The sequence below is a fragment of the Odontomachus brunneus genome, unplaced genomic scaffold, assembly GCF_010583005.1.
Source record: "Odontomachus brunneus isolate Ranch 3 - 2012 unplaced genomic scaffold, Obru_v1 Obru_scaffold_058, whole genome shotgun sequence".
Classification (NCBI taxonomy): domain Eukaryota; kingdom Metazoa; phylum Arthropoda; class Insecta; order Hymenoptera; family Formicidae; genus Odontomachus; species Odontomachus brunneus.
In genome coordinates, this window is record NW_022639508.1 from 1,081,780 (window position 1) to 1,096,997 (window position 15,218).

Sequence of the window (15,218 nt, forward strand, 5' to 3'; positions counted from 1 at the left end):
GTGAGGCCGACGGGAGCAGGGCTGGCGTACTCCGTATGCGCGCATCGGCAGGGAGATTCCGCGCGGAGATGAGCGTACGGACGGTCGTCCTGCGTACCTCGTCGTCGCCGTCGTCGCCGTCCATTCCCCGATGATGCCGTGTCCTGGGTCTCGGACTCCGTGCAGCGAGCAGGAGGACATCACTGTCACCGTCATTGCCACCGCCGGCAGGAGGAAGGACACGCCGTCGATGTGAGGACCGCTCCTCGCTCCTGGCGGCAGTGACCATGGCGCCTGTCCTGTCGTGTAAACAGTGCTCCGAAGGATACGACCTTCTTCCTGGGCAGACGTCGCCGCCGTGTCCTTGCTGACGAGTGGACGGAACATCCGGTGCGTTCAGATAGGTAGATGGATAGATAGATAGATAGAGGGAGAGAATGTGTGTATGTGCGAGGAAGGGAAAGAGAAGGTAAGAGGGTGAGAGGGCGGAGAGAGACAGAGAGAGAGAGAGAGAGAGAGAAAAAGAGAAAAAGAGAGAGAGAAAGAGAGAGAGAGCAGAGGATGCTGGAGAGGGTGTCGCGCGTGTTCGAGTAGCTTCGCGGGGCTACCAAAGGAGAAAGTGTTGATGATGATCTCACTGGTAGCGTCGCTGTAATTGGGGTTCACGGGGTCGCAGACGCCGAGAGATGTGTGTAATGAGTGATGTGTAATTGTTATTGATCAGTAGCGTGATGAGAGAACGCGCATCTTGCATGTCATACGATTGTTGACTTCGTTCGCCACGTTCAGTCATAAGAGACGAGAATCTGCGATCTCACTAGTTTGTCGCCTCGATTCTTAAATGCATCTCTCTTCCCCCTCCCTCTGCCACTCGCGGTGGGTATTCCGTTTAAGCGCTTTCTAAAGAGCTCTGCGGAGAACGAGAAATGAGTAATGTATGTGATTGCTATTGATCCCAAGTGAGAGCAAATCATGCGTTCGCGGTGCGTTAATTCTTGGCAATTACAACAGAAATCGCTTCTTTATTTAATCGTTCTAGTTGTGCATATAAATGGAACGATTGTCTCACATAGACTGGTTCTGACTGGTTTGCAGCTGATGCAAGAATATTTGGCGTTCTAAATCACAGAATATTCAAGAGAATAATCTGTCTCGAAATAGTTTCGCCAAAAATTATAATGCTTATTATAGCTGTTTATACCGAGGCTGTTTAAGCTATATATCGCACTGATTAAACAGGTTACGGATAAAACAGCTGATGGCATATGATTGTCGATGATGATGACATTTGAAAGCTATTGGAAAGAGATCATTTCGCGAGAAGACTCGAATTAGATGAGGATTTAAATTTAGAATTTCACTTGTACAGCCATTCGATATTCATAGTTCTTAAGTTTGAATCGTATAAACTGGTGATTTGAATTCCTAATAAATATAGATATTAATTAAAAAGCAGGTTTCGAATATTTTTGTACACACTGTTTTTATCGATGGACTTGCAAAGATTAACAATAAGTTAGAAAAATCTCTCGTTTATGCGTTTGCAATCTGTCTCTTCTAACTTATAAATTAGTTAATAAATAGAAACACTTATTATGTATTAGTTTACTTGTGCGTCTCTTCTGATAGCTAAAAGAAAGAGACGAATTTTATTGACGTTAATTTTCACGAATTGTGTGCTGTTTCAGATTTCAAGCAAGATCGACGAGACCGCGGGAAGAGATCACAGAAACGTTTCGTTAAAACAGAAAAAAACGAGAGAAAAGAGAGAAAGAAAAGAAAAAAGAACGGAAGACTCGCCTTAATCATTGTGACTCTGTAGTGACACACGTGATCGATCCACACAGTCCCTGCCTCACGTGACGAGCTCGTCGAAGTTAAAAAGTGATCGGTTGCGATGGTGTCGCGTAAAGTGATGTTCGTTCGCGTCGCGAATTTCGACGAGGACAGAGGAAGCCGAGCGCCTTCGTGTTCGCTGCAGTCGACGCACACCCACAGTAGACTGAGGTGTATCATCCTGCACTCCAAAAGACATATCGCTTATCCACCATAAGGTAAGGACGTGGATAGTGTTACCGTGAAAATCGAATAAGCGATCGAATCATCCGGCCGCCACACAGAGCTCGAGAGTTCACGCGGCGACGTGACCGTGCAAACTGTGCGCGGCTGAATCAAATACTGCGTCCTTTTTGCGAAATATAAGAAGTTGCAGGGAATTAAATATTTTTCAGCCATTAAGATCGTTATCCCACGTTACAATCTCCCCAATCGGTCGTGTTCGTTGCCTCAATTAACAGGTGACGCGAGAGAGAGAGAAAGAGAGAAAAAGAGAGAGAGAAAAATTAATTGTGACATGCGACGTTAGAGTATTTACCTGTTGCACGTTCGTGCAAAGAGAGACGTCGAGACTTGCAAGTAACCAGCAACGAACGCTAAGTTTGCCAACAACGATTCGCAACGATCTTCCACGTAAGGGCGAAACGGGACCCTACCAGTTGCCCGGCGTTAAAGGGGAACGAGAAGGTTCAAAAGAGAGATTCTCTTAAGCCTGATCTACAATGTGCTCTTTGTTACCTCTTTTTTGTTCTCTGTCTTTTTCCGGTTAAAGGCTCAAGTCAAAAAAAGGGGGAGAAAGAAACTGGAAGCAAAGAGTACATTGTAGAGCTGAGCTTAACATCGGACCATGCAAACCGGACGCTTTGTCGCGACGCACATCGATCGCGAACGATTTGATTTTTTATGACAGGAACGTGTTCATTTACGATCCGACAGATTAACCCCGAATATAATCTCGCGAGTTGCGATTTATAATTCAGTTCGCCACGCGCGCCGTATCAAACTTCGTCATCAATTATCCCCCCGATATGGGCGCGTTAATTAACTGCACCGGTGCAGTTTTAACGGCATATGCCGCGCTATGCGTTAAAGCACACGCATATATCTGCATTAAACTACGCGTTTCGTGGTGGTAAAATTAGCCATTGTGTGTATATGTATGTATGCGCGCGCGCGTGCGGCCGCGTGTACGCGTAGTACAAGTGTCGCGGCGTGCATACACGATGCTCAGGCAGATCGCGACGGTGTCGTGAGGTTTGTGTAGATATACCCTTGACCTCGGGTGACACGGGCGATCCTCGGGCTTCCCGATCTGGAACTCTGGTATGTCGAGTCTCGGCGGAGACCACCAGACGGAATTCGCGATCTCGTGGCTGGCGGTTCGCAGCGCACACGTGCGTCGCGGTGTGTAGCGGCCTTTACGAAAGAAGGGTTGCACGTAGCAGACCGCGTGGTTCCTGCCCGAAAGGGTCGATAGCCCTCTCTTCTCTTCGCACGGCGCCCGCGCCGTCCCCACGCTCTATATCGCGGCCAGCGTAACGCTTTCGGCTACTGATTGTTTACTGGCAAAAGACTGCTTTGTCAAACCGTTTTGATAGTATTGGTATAGGTCCTCGTGGCTCGAGGGAACAGACCTTCCGCGCGCTGATAAGCCGTCGGCGTGTTACTTCTACGCGATCGACTGCGGTATTGGATTTCCTTGAGTTTGCGAATTCTTTCGGCGCGCACCGCGTGTTCGTCGCTCTCCCCTCTTTCTCTTTATTTCTCGAGAACCCCTGTTCTCGATGTTTGAACGACTTGTACATGCCTAAGCATAGAACTTCTGCATACCACAAATTTTATGCAATAATAGGCATTCATAATTGGAATTCACTGGCGTACAAAAGTCTTTCACTTGGATCTAAGCTTATGACATTTAAATATTACATGTGACATGAATTAAATATTACATTGTGACATGAATATACAAAGTTCGATTTATTAATCATTATTCACGATATATCTCATCATTATCATTCATCTCTCATCCTTTCATTTTTTTATTCTTGCATCTTTGTGTTTTTATCGCGGCTTTCTGCATTTTTTCTCATTAGCTGCTTTTAGCAGGAAAAGCTTTGCAACTGTCGTAAAATTTCTGAATTTGATTAGCGTATGCTCTTAATCTTGGCTGAGTATGAATCAAATTCACGAATTTTATAATATTATAATAGTTGCAAAACAACTTTCTTTGTTGAATGCAGTATATTATTATTATTTCTATATATTTAGATATTTTCTTTTACATTATTTATATTTCTATTTATTACCAATCTTCTTTTCTCAAATGTTTTTACTTTCTTGTTCTTTTGCGAGAAGCGACTGTCTGAATTACTTATATTTCTATGTTGCTGTGTTTTCTTCTCTTCTATTCTATTCATTCTCTGTGTTTTGTTTGAGTTTGCTATTTTGTGTGACAAATAACATTGTGCCGCGCAAGTTGGACGGAATTTTACGCTTGACTGTGGCAACTAGGTCTCACGCCGTTCACCTAAGCAGTGACCCTTCAACCCCTTTATAACCCCGCATAGCAAAGCGCTCGTATAGTGGGTCACGGTTTCCTTGGCGCGTCCAAGTAGCATTCAATACAGTCGACACTTCTGGCTTCGAACTGATCGCCGGGCGGACTGAGCGATCCGTTCAATTCACTCGATCGCGACGAAACTGAGCGATCACATCGCGGTGACACCGCGTTCATGGTAGTCGCGACGGGTACACGAAAGTAAGAAGGGGTTGAGAAGCGGCGAGACGCAAAGAGGACAGCGCGCCGCCACACGCGATTCTCATTTACTTATGAAGTAATCGCGCACGAGTTTCCGGACGGAGGTCGAGAAGTCGCGCGAAACTATTTACGTGCGATGGACTCGCGCACGACAAGCTTGTGACGGGGCAACAAGTGTTCCCCCGGCTTCGTCCAGGCGCAAGTCCAACGTGCTACAGCGAGGATCTCAACGGACATGACATCTCGACGGGAGCTGACGTTCATCTGTACTCCACCGCGCCGCGGTCTGCGAGTTACCGAATTTATTTTATTGCTAAGTCCCCTTAAACCATGCAATGCGGTTTGAATCAACCTCACGAATAAACGCGCCTTACCCTCCGCGATTCTACAATAATAGCTTAAACTTTAGTAGTAGCTTAAACTTGGACTTTAACTTAGAATCTAGTTTAAACTCTGCCTGAATGCATATTAAGCACATTGTTCAAATAGAGTTTCAAATTTACATTCAAGAGATTTAAAAGATGATTAAAATGATTTCCCCAGAACGAGGCTTTTTCTTTTTTTTTTTTTTTTTTTTTAATAAGCATACCTAGATCTCTTTTCTCTATATTATTGTTTTCTTTGAAGAGAGTTTTGAAAAATAGAATACAAAATACATCAAATTTTTATTTGTATTTTCTATGAATGAACAAAAAAATAGTTTAAGTAATTCAAGAGGATTTGAATATCTTATTACGATATCTTATTACGATATTTTCGCGGGCATTCTACTTATGAGATTAAACTGCTATGGAAAAGTCGACCTTTATCGTCGTTCAGCTCGATCCACGGACGGGGATGCGTAATTTTTCGCGAAATTCCCGCAGTAGGTCGCAAATATCACGGGCTGTCTCGGGATTAGAAACGAAAAGAGAGAAACGAAAATGGCAGACCATTTGTCGCACTTATCGTTCGGACGATATCGCCAGCGCTCACCTGGCCGAGGGATGAAATAAACATACGGCGATATAACGGGTGTATGGCGCGCATGCCGTGAATATTATCGCGGAAAGAGATCGTCGTTGATACGCGGAAATGGGGCAGGCCATTTCCATGGAGGGCACAGGAAATAATTCGGGTAATTTCATCGGCATAAATTGGATTGGCCGATCAAGCGCGCCCGACGCGGAGGGGGCGACGGCCGTCTCCCGCGACTTGTCGGTCACATCGTTTCGATGGTAGCCGAGGGCTACCGAAGGGTGGCCTCACTCGGCCGGACCCTCCGCCGAGGCTATAATCCAATTCGAAAGCTGTCGGACAAGCCGTCGTGGAAATGCGAATCGCGAGTGACCGAATGTGTCCGGCCGTACGATTCCAGGACGAGCGGTGACGTGACCGCCGTCGCCGCTGCGTTTCAGTTATCTTTCTCATTTGCATTTTTATTGGTAGATTTAGCGTTTCGGGACCTTTGTCGCCAAGCCGGAATTGTTTTCCGCAGGAAAGCGCAGGAGAGCGCGAGCGCGACCGACTGAAAATGAAATTTTCTTCCCTCAATTTTTCATATCGGTAAAAAATATGTCTCCCGCCCGTCGTTGCCCCCCGTTGTCTGTATCGTATCGTTTGTGTTGTTTGACGCATCGTCGCGAGATATCGACAACCGAGTGCAATTAAGTATTTAAAATCCCCCTCCCCTCTTCTCCTCCTATTCACACACCGCTCCGGGAGTGTTTCCCGGCAATTAGGTAAAGTGAAACCGACATTTCCTATATCGCAAGCCAATATCCCCGAGGTCGTAACAAAGTGGCAAACGGAAGTAAAATCGCAGGGAAGCCTGTCGTCACGCGACGGTCGTATCTTGCCCGTCGACAAGATTATTTTCATATTTTCAGGAGACCCAATTTGCATACAGACTCACGGCATCAGCAGTAAAAGAACGGAGTATTCGCTTCTCTTTTTTTGCTCCTCTTTACCCCGATATGTCGTCGATTTATTGGCTCCAGTCGCGCGCGTTAATTGCACACCACGCCAAGTAGCTCTGATTTCGACAGAGAGCGCAATCGGAAGAAATGACGCAGCGAGCGCCTAAATAATGTTTAAGCACGAGACATGTCCCCCGAGCGACCTGTACTGACCGTTTCCAATTAAACGCGATGCGACGCTACACGGCCTCTGACCCTCCAAAACTTAGGCCATCAAAGGTCATTTATCTTCCCGGCGGGTAATATGATACATCGGAGAGACACACTGTTACCCAGAGGCGGCTTAAATTAAATTCCAAATTGGAAATTTATTAACGCGCGTTCTCATTCGCGAGACGATCAAGATAAATGAGATAATCGTGCACTTTGTACGTAGGTACGGCTGAATCGCGTGACTTTAACACCGCCACGGCGTGTTGTACTCACCCTCGACCCCCGACACTCACCCCCGTCGAAATTTTTCAGCCCCGAAAATTTCGCCGTCCCCGGGGAAACTTAACTCCTGCCGGGTTTTCGCGATCTCGGGCGCAAAAATGCGACGCGCACCGTAAATGCAAGCTGCACCCGTCGGCTGCAACGAGGCGGTTTTAGAGCCGTCGCGTAAATCACCACACCCTGTTATGATGTCACGTGATTTACCCTGACCCAGCCGAGCCCACAGAACCTGCGAATAGGTCTTCTGGGGGCGATAGTGAGCACGGCCAGTCACGAAAGCTCTCACCGCTTTCGTGCTTAATTAGCATACGAGCTAAGTCGATACAGAGGCACGATGACCTTCAAACTTTTCGGCCGGCCGTAAGAAGCATCTTCGGCCAATTCGCTCGTTTCGTGCGGTATGTCGCTGTGACGTCATCGGGTGGTGATCAATCGATCAATACGTGAAACCGACCGCGGCAAAATGTTGCGTTCTATTCGGAAAAAGGGAGCTTCTTCCCTTTTGCGAAAATCACGACTAGCGATTCTGTATCGCTTGATCTTCGCTGCATCACCCGGAGATGAACAAGCCTGATCCTCACGGTTGTTTATGGTTTCAATTAAGATTCCACGGATGGCGGTAAAAAGTTTCACGGTGCTTCTCGAACGTTATGACATATTTGCGGAACACGTCGGATGCGTGTACAAACATACGCATGCATACGCACACATACACACACACGCACACGGCATTACGAGAAACGACGAAATCTGTAGTTGAAATCTCGCTCGTAAAGCCGATTATCTGGCTACTTCGCGTTTCCTTTCGCGTGGAACGGCTCACGTCATGAGATTAAGCGAAAGGATATCAAGATAGAATCAAACTTGTATCGCGGCGCGCGGTCTAAGCCGTGAATTAGGATTTGCATACGAAACGCACGTGCTGCCCTTGCCGAGAGGCGGAGACGTTAACTTTTCAGGGATCGCACGAACATGAGATCAGTTAATACGTTAAGGAGTTTTCCGAGAGAGGAAGAGAGAGAGAGAGAGAGAGAGAGAGAGAGAGAGAGAGAGAAAAAGAGTATCCAGGCTGAGTCGAGCGTAAACGGCTATTCGACTCATCCTTTACTCGAGTAAATTTCGCTTATACTGCGAAAAAGTAACAGTAAGATCGACAAAATCGGCGGTCACCCGCTTTCAGAGAATATTGTATTTGTTGAACAAATTTAACGCGTTAGTGCAACAATGGATTGTGTTGATATAGTTACTGACTAAATCGCATTAATTAAATTGATACATATATATATATATATATATAATTCATCACAGCAACCATATAATTTGTTCAGTCGAATAAGTATTTGCTTGAACAAGTTTTGTTTGTTCGAGTAAAATCTCATTTCAAAGCAATCAGCTATTTTCTTCTCAGTTCTTTCCTCAATTTTGACTACCCGAAATGTCCGGCTCTTTCGGGTATTATCTGGCTACACGGATATTCCGGGTCTTTTGGATTTGAATGTCCAGGTATACGTGTCTTTCGAGTATTACTTGAATATATTAACTTGAAAGCTTCGGATCTACTCGGACTGAGAGAAGGCAGCTTTATCTTTCGTCTTTTGCACATGAACAACTTGCGCGGCTATAAAGTTAATTTAGTGAATACACAAGATAATTTCACATTTTCAGGTTATCGATTTATTAACAATAACAAATAACGAGCGAATACATGGCATACGCTCGTAATCAGTTATCTGGTTGTCCAGATAATACCCGTGGGTGTGAGGATCCGAGTTCAGAGTTACAAATAATTAATTACTTTTTTAATTAATTATCGTGTTTAATCGACGATTCATATGAGCCAATTCCATTAGGAACTGTTTAATTGGCAATTAATTTCAACAAACTCAATGGAAAACCCTTCAATGGACGATCAATTTCAACGAATTCAATTAAAGACCGTTCAACTGACGATTCATATAAGCGAAGGGAATTCTAGATCGTCTAATTAAAAATTGAACTTAGCAAATGTAATAAAAATTCACTTAATTTTGACGACTAAACTTAGCAAATTCAATTTAAGGTGATCTAGGTGACGATTAATATGAGCAAATTCAGTCAGTTCAATCCGAGATTGTTCGATGACGATTGATATGATCGTTGTCCCCTCTCTCTCTTAACACGGGTTCTATTTAACGTTTTTCAATCATTGGTATCTTTCACGATATACCACTATACATGCTTTGAGCATGAATATTATTTTTAAAATCAAATGTAACGTTGAGCAACAATTGGACGCTCTAATTAATTACATTTTTTAATTAATTATCGTGTTTAATTAACGATTCATATAAGCCAATTCCATCAAGAACCGTTTAATTGGCAATTAATTTCAACAAATTCAATGGGAAACCGTTCGATGGACAATTGATTTCAACGAATTCAATTAAAGACCGTTCAACTGACGATCCATATAAGCAAAGGGAATTCAAGATCGTCCAATTAAAAATTGAATTTAGAAAATGTAGTAAAAGTCAATTTTGACGACTGAACTTAGCAAATTCAATTTAAGGTTAAGTGACGATTAATATGAGCAAATTTAATCAGTTCAATCTGAGATTGTTCGATGACGATATCAGTTCGATGATTGATATGATCAGTGTCCTCCCCCCTCCCCTCTCTGTTAACACGAGTTCTACTTAACGTTTTTCAATCATTGGCATCTTTCACGATATGTCACGATACTCCGAGTATGAATATTATTTTTAAAACTAATTATAACGTTCAGCAAACGAACGCTCTTCGGTTGACTGAATTTGCTCATATCAATGATCGATTAAACTGTCTTTGATTAAATTTATTAAATTCAATTATTCATTGAATATAATTTTCGATTTTCTTTACGGGAGTTCGTAAAAATCAATCGTTAAATAAGCATTCCTAGACCGATTTTATCCGAAGCAATCGTCAATTAGTTGAATTGAGACGTATTTGTTCAAATCAGTTGTTATATTCAGGAAGATTTAATTGGCGCTGCCACAGCTTTGCCCGGATATAGAAATAACCCGGTTTACATTGACAACGCTATTCTGACCGCGGTTCGTTTTAATGTAGAAGTTCTACGTCGAGAGAGACGTTTCATATTCGGGGAATCGCGGTCATCAATTTGTAACCTCTTCGTGCGAAAATAACCGTTTCTCGTTACTTTGCGAAACTCGGGGCGAGGAGCGCATTTATATTTGCAGACGATATTCTTTTAGAAGAGGCCACGAGATGTATTCGATTAAATATCGCGTACCTTTCTGAATGCAAATTGTTGGGCTGCTCGATTGTACAGAGGGTAGCCGGCCTCCCTCGATCCCAGACCTGGTGTAACGCCTATTGTGCGGTCGTTGAATCGACCCGGAAGGAATGTACTAACGAATTTCCGGCGGGTCGACGTAGTTTTGGTAGGCGGGCGCGTGAAACCGAGCCGGCCGCTTCACACGGAAATATCGAAAATCGAATGATGATGCCGAATCATTCCGAGAACGGATTCGCTCGTTGGCGCGTGCTGTGTCAGCGGAAAAGACTTTAAATGGCATTTCTGGCATTTCTGGCTGGTCGCGCGACGACAGCGTGCCGCGCGATAGAAGATAATCGACATTTTCCATCGTAATTTCATTTCCTCTATCGATTTGAATTGCGCGAGAGCCGGTGATTCTCTTATCGAATCCCGCCTGATTCCGCGAGTCAATGAGGCGTGCCTTCTCGGGAAATTAAAAATCTTGCTCCTCCTCAGGCAGTTTAATATTTGCACAACAGAGATACGTGGACTCGGCGTTTTCGCGTGTCGTTGGCTCGTCTCTAATTGCGCGCGAAGACGGCGTTGGTGGAATTTTTTGGGAGCTCGCGGAAGCTATTACGACGCAAATTGTTAGTTCTTGTTGGTGTGGTGCGCGCGCTCCGTACACACACACACACATACACATTCACACAACTGAGAAATCACGTGGAATTGTTGGATCGAAGCAAGAAACGAGCGGAATGGGCTTTGTGTGTAACTCGGCGTGTGGTTTCGGGGGAAGGGGGTAAGTTACAGAGATGTGTCTTGCGCGTGAGTGGTCTCTAAAAGCCCGCTGCCAAGAGGTTTTGTTCGGTTTCGGCGCTCCCGTCTGGGGGTTGCGCTTGTGCGGTCTCAGGGCATAATGTACAGTCGCCCGTAAGTATTCACCTCGAAGGCAGATAAGATCGACTACCCTGGGCGATGACGTGGTCGATCTTAACTGCATGCTATTTCGAGATTTTCGCGGTTCGGTCAGAAAATATCCCGCGAAATCTTCGGGCCGGCGAAACGAAATGTTAAAGTCACGCAGCCCTCCTCGCCGCGACCTCGAAGATAATAAAGCTCAGATATTGCATCCTGAATCACGAAGAGCCGCCGAATCGATATTCCACGTTAATCGCCGTCGCTTTTTGGGTTCCACTGCGAGCCTGACAGCCGGTGCTTAAGTGTAATTTCGATAAATTAGAGCCCAAGGTATACACGGCGCTTCGATACGAAAGGTCAGCCCGACGACATATCGGTAACGTGGACGGATATCGAAAAATTATTCGAAAGAAGATAATCTCTCTCTCTTTTCTCCGTTCAAAATGCAACGTGTTAATTGGCTGCCGACGTCCATTCGACGACGCGAAGATCTCGGATATTCCGGCGAAGACGGATAACTCGCATCGCGGAACGAAGATTCTTTCTGCGATATTAAATTACGCTCGTGCCTCGATATCCACTGATTGGTTCTCTCATTTCCCGTTCTTCCTCTTTCTTTCTTTTTCTCTCTTACATCTTATCGCGATAACGACGTTCGTACGATAACGCGGGAATCTCGAGAATCTCTCTTCGAGAAGGATTACGCTCTATGCTTACTTGCAGGGGTCAAAGGTGATGGCACGTTTCACGCGCCCTCGACGAAGAATGGCGAACACGACCGACTCACCCGCGACGACCGGCGACAGCCTTCTCTCGTCCTCGACGACGGCGCCGTTCACCACCCCGTCGACATCGGCGAGCTACTCGAGCGAGGGCTACACCTTCAACTACAGCGGTCTGCCCAGCCTCGGCGGCTACTCGCTGGACGACCTCAACTACACGGAACTGTGGGTGGACGTCTGGAACGGCACCGAGGTCAACAACGTCACCGAGAGACTGAACACGACGGTGCTGATACCTGACGGTTACTGCGACGAATGGGAGTCCGCACAGCACAAGCTCTTCCAGGTGAACCTTCACCCTCGAGTTTTTCGCGTTCGAGGATTCTTCAACGCGAAATTCTCGTATCACCGTCTCTCATCGCTTGATTGAAATTACATCAATGTAGGAATTGGATATTATATTAGTAGAAATGAGAAATCACGTTGATATATCACTGAGAAAGAAATACTTGAAAATTGTTTAGGACGATATGAAGCTTGTTCACAGAGAAATGAACGTTCTGTCCCACAATTAGATTTCAAGTATTTGTTCCCAGGATAGGAATAAATTCTTCCCCACTGGCAATGACTGGCGCACTTTAAGGCCGCCAAATTTCGCGACGGCATTCGCAAGCTGCCTGAAAGGTAGCTTGAAACCTGCGACAATGAGTTTCTTTTAAATAAAGTCATAATTTTTAAAAATCGAACAGAGAATTCGTTTCTACGCTTGATATACATAGTTTCCCGAATTTCCCTATCAAATAAAGCACGAAAGCGCCCGTGAGATATCTCTTGATTCGAGCGGTCCCCCGAGTTAGTCGAGGATTCAGTCACAAGAATCGAATGCCCCCGAGCAATAACGCCAGATCAACGAGCGTTCTCCTCGTAGAACCGATAGATTCATTCGTCGCGTTGTTAATTTCAGGCGGCGAATATATTTTTTGCCTTTGCATTTCTGGTGCCGCGCTGGTTCAAGATTTCCATCTTGGCTCTTCGCACATGTCTCACGGTGGGCTTCATGCTGGCGGCCCTTTGGGCCGGGATCACTATATGCGCCCTGGACGCCATGCTGTGGTGCTTGACCCTCGGTCTGCTTAACGGCATACACTCGTTGATACTCGCCTGCCGATTCTTGCCGCCTGCTCTCAGCCCCGAGCTAGCCGAGCTGTATATGAAGCTTTTTAAGCCGTACAAGGTCAGCAAGAAGCACTTCCAGGAGCTGGCGAAGGAGGCGAGGATATACAAGTTGGATCCCGGACAGACTTACGCGACGGAGGGCGTCACGGCGGCGGATGAGAGACTGTCGATCCTTTTGCGTGGGAGGTGAGTACATATATATCCTTCTTTTTTAATTAGAACTTCTGTCCAAAACAAAAGCATCTCCTTTCGCGGAGGAAAGCCAATACTTGTAATTGAAACTGGATTAATAGACAGCTAAGATCCTTCCGCGTTATTCCTTATCTCGCTATCATGGAATGAAAATATCGGGTAGCGGATACGATCCCGGAATTTCCTTCGTCTTGACACTCGTCGGGATTGCGTTCTCTCATCAAATTGATCCTTTCATTGGTTGCGCTCAGTTATCGTTCACTCGAGGGACGCGAGTTCCTATCCGAGATATCCTTTCTTTGTCAAGACAAGCAGTCGCGCTGGTCGTGCAGCGCAGTCTCAGTACTGAGTCCTCCTCTCGATTGCAGACTGAAGGTAACTTGCGACGGGACCCACTTGCACTATATCAGAGCTTACCAATTCGTCGACTCACCCGAATGGGAGGCCATGCACGAAAACATCGACGACGTCTTCCAGGTGACGATACGGGCCGAGGAATACAGCACGTACATCTGTTGGACGAGGATCAAGTTGCAAAGGGTGCTGCGGCACAGGCCCCTACTCAAGGTTCTCCTCAACACCCTCATCGGTAAGGACATTACGTCCAAGTTGTACGCCCTTAACGAGCAGCTCGCTGGTGTCGCGACCGCCAGTGAGAACGCCACGTCGCATCCTTACAGGGGAGTCTCGAGGAGCATCAGCGTCGACGCTGTTAACACCGAAGTCGCCGGAAGGGTTCGATCGGCGACCTGGAAGACGCAGAGGCGGCACAGTAATCCGCGTAATGAGAGTAAGTTTGAGTCTTCTTCTCTTCCACGCTGTCGAGAGCCTTCAAGGATATGCGATATAGTCTTGATCGCTAGTTTTCGTACACGGAAAAAAAAGGATATCGTGCGCATAATCATTTAGTTGCTGAGCAGCGTAGATGCATCACACTAGTTATCGTTGTGTGATGGTGATATGTATGGTTCATATGACTCAGTTACTTTGATACCAAACCAACTACATCGATGTAGTTGTGCGTGATCTGGTTGTGGCAACCGGAACTCGGTTGAAGCAACTAGATATCGTCACTACTGCAACGTCAATAACTCAGTAATCGCTCTGTGGTTGCAGCAACCGCATAATTAGTTGTATTTTACTACTCATTCTGATTGGCACGAGCAAATTTATGTGCGGGCCAACCGCACTGTTTTTTTCCGTGTATCGATACTTGTTCCCGGAAATCGGTCAGTTGTTTGCTTCATCGTAACATTTCGCACGTTTCACTCCCTACCCTCGTATGACCCGTCATCTTATCGCATACCGCAAAGGTCTTCGATATAAATCGGCTTATGTAATCGGTCGCTCGAACGGCGAGAGCCAGACTTTAGGGACCTTTAAAGGCTAGCCGAGTCGTACAAGGATGGTGGCGATTTCTTTGTCCTCAGGGAATATCCCGCCTCGGTACTCGAACCAGTATTGGGCGCCGGTGGTGGCGAACCATTTCCCGCCAACCTCGCCGTTCACCCAGAGCCGGGACCTCGGCTACTCGTTACTGCCGCAGGGTGTCCAGTTCTCGCCACCTCCGCGAGCACCCTTACTATCCCACTCTTCGTTGGCGCGGCAGCGAAGCGGGGGTGCCGGTGGCGACTACACCCTGCTACCTCAGACACCGAAGCTCGAGAGGAAACGATCGAAAAAAGCGGCCCGGGAGGTGGGTTTATCTCGTTCTTGATACAAGATTATCTTTTATTCGCGGAGAAGCACGATATATGGATAGAAAATCTCCAGCGCCTCGTGTTGTGGTGCGAAGATCGTCTTTAACACGTTCGCCGCTCGGTAAAAACTAAGTGTTGAGTGCACCCAATATAACAATCACATTGTTGAATGAGAAATTGTAACATCGATGTGATGTCACCGTTGATTGACGTTTACTGAGTGCCAACGTCACACGTACATAATTCTCATAATTTTTCATTCTATGTTCACATAAAAATAAAGTGAATCTGTTTTAC

At 45.9% G+C, this 15,218-nt stretch overlaps 1 protein-coding gene across 4 annotated transcripts in view; it reads left to right on the forward strand.

Annotated features, from left to right (window-relative positions):
• Positions 1–15,218, forward strand: part of LOC116845861 (blood vessel epicardial substance-B-like) — an 18,333-nt gene continuing 3,115 nt past the window's right edge. Inside the window, exons 1-6 of one of the 4 annotated variants that reach the window (XM_032819040.1) lie at positions 1–383; positions 1,668–2,033; positions 11,855–12,199; positions 12,818–13,215; positions 13,590–14,011; positions 14,652–14,917. In XM_032819040.1, coding sequence (XP_032674931.1) covers positions 11,867–12,199; positions 12,818–13,215; positions 13,590–14,011; positions 14,652–14,917 — 1,419 coding nt within the window. In that variant the 5' untranslated portion in view covers positions 1–383; positions 1,668–2,033; positions 11,855–11,866. Of the gene's footprint in view, positions 384–1,667; positions 2,034–10,385; positions 11,144–11,854; positions 12,200–12,817; positions 13,216–13,589; positions 14,012–14,651; positions 14,918–15,218 lie in introns of those variants that run through there. The other 3 variants (XM_032819039.1, XM_032819042.1, XM_032819041.1) reach the window with 3 other exon arrangements.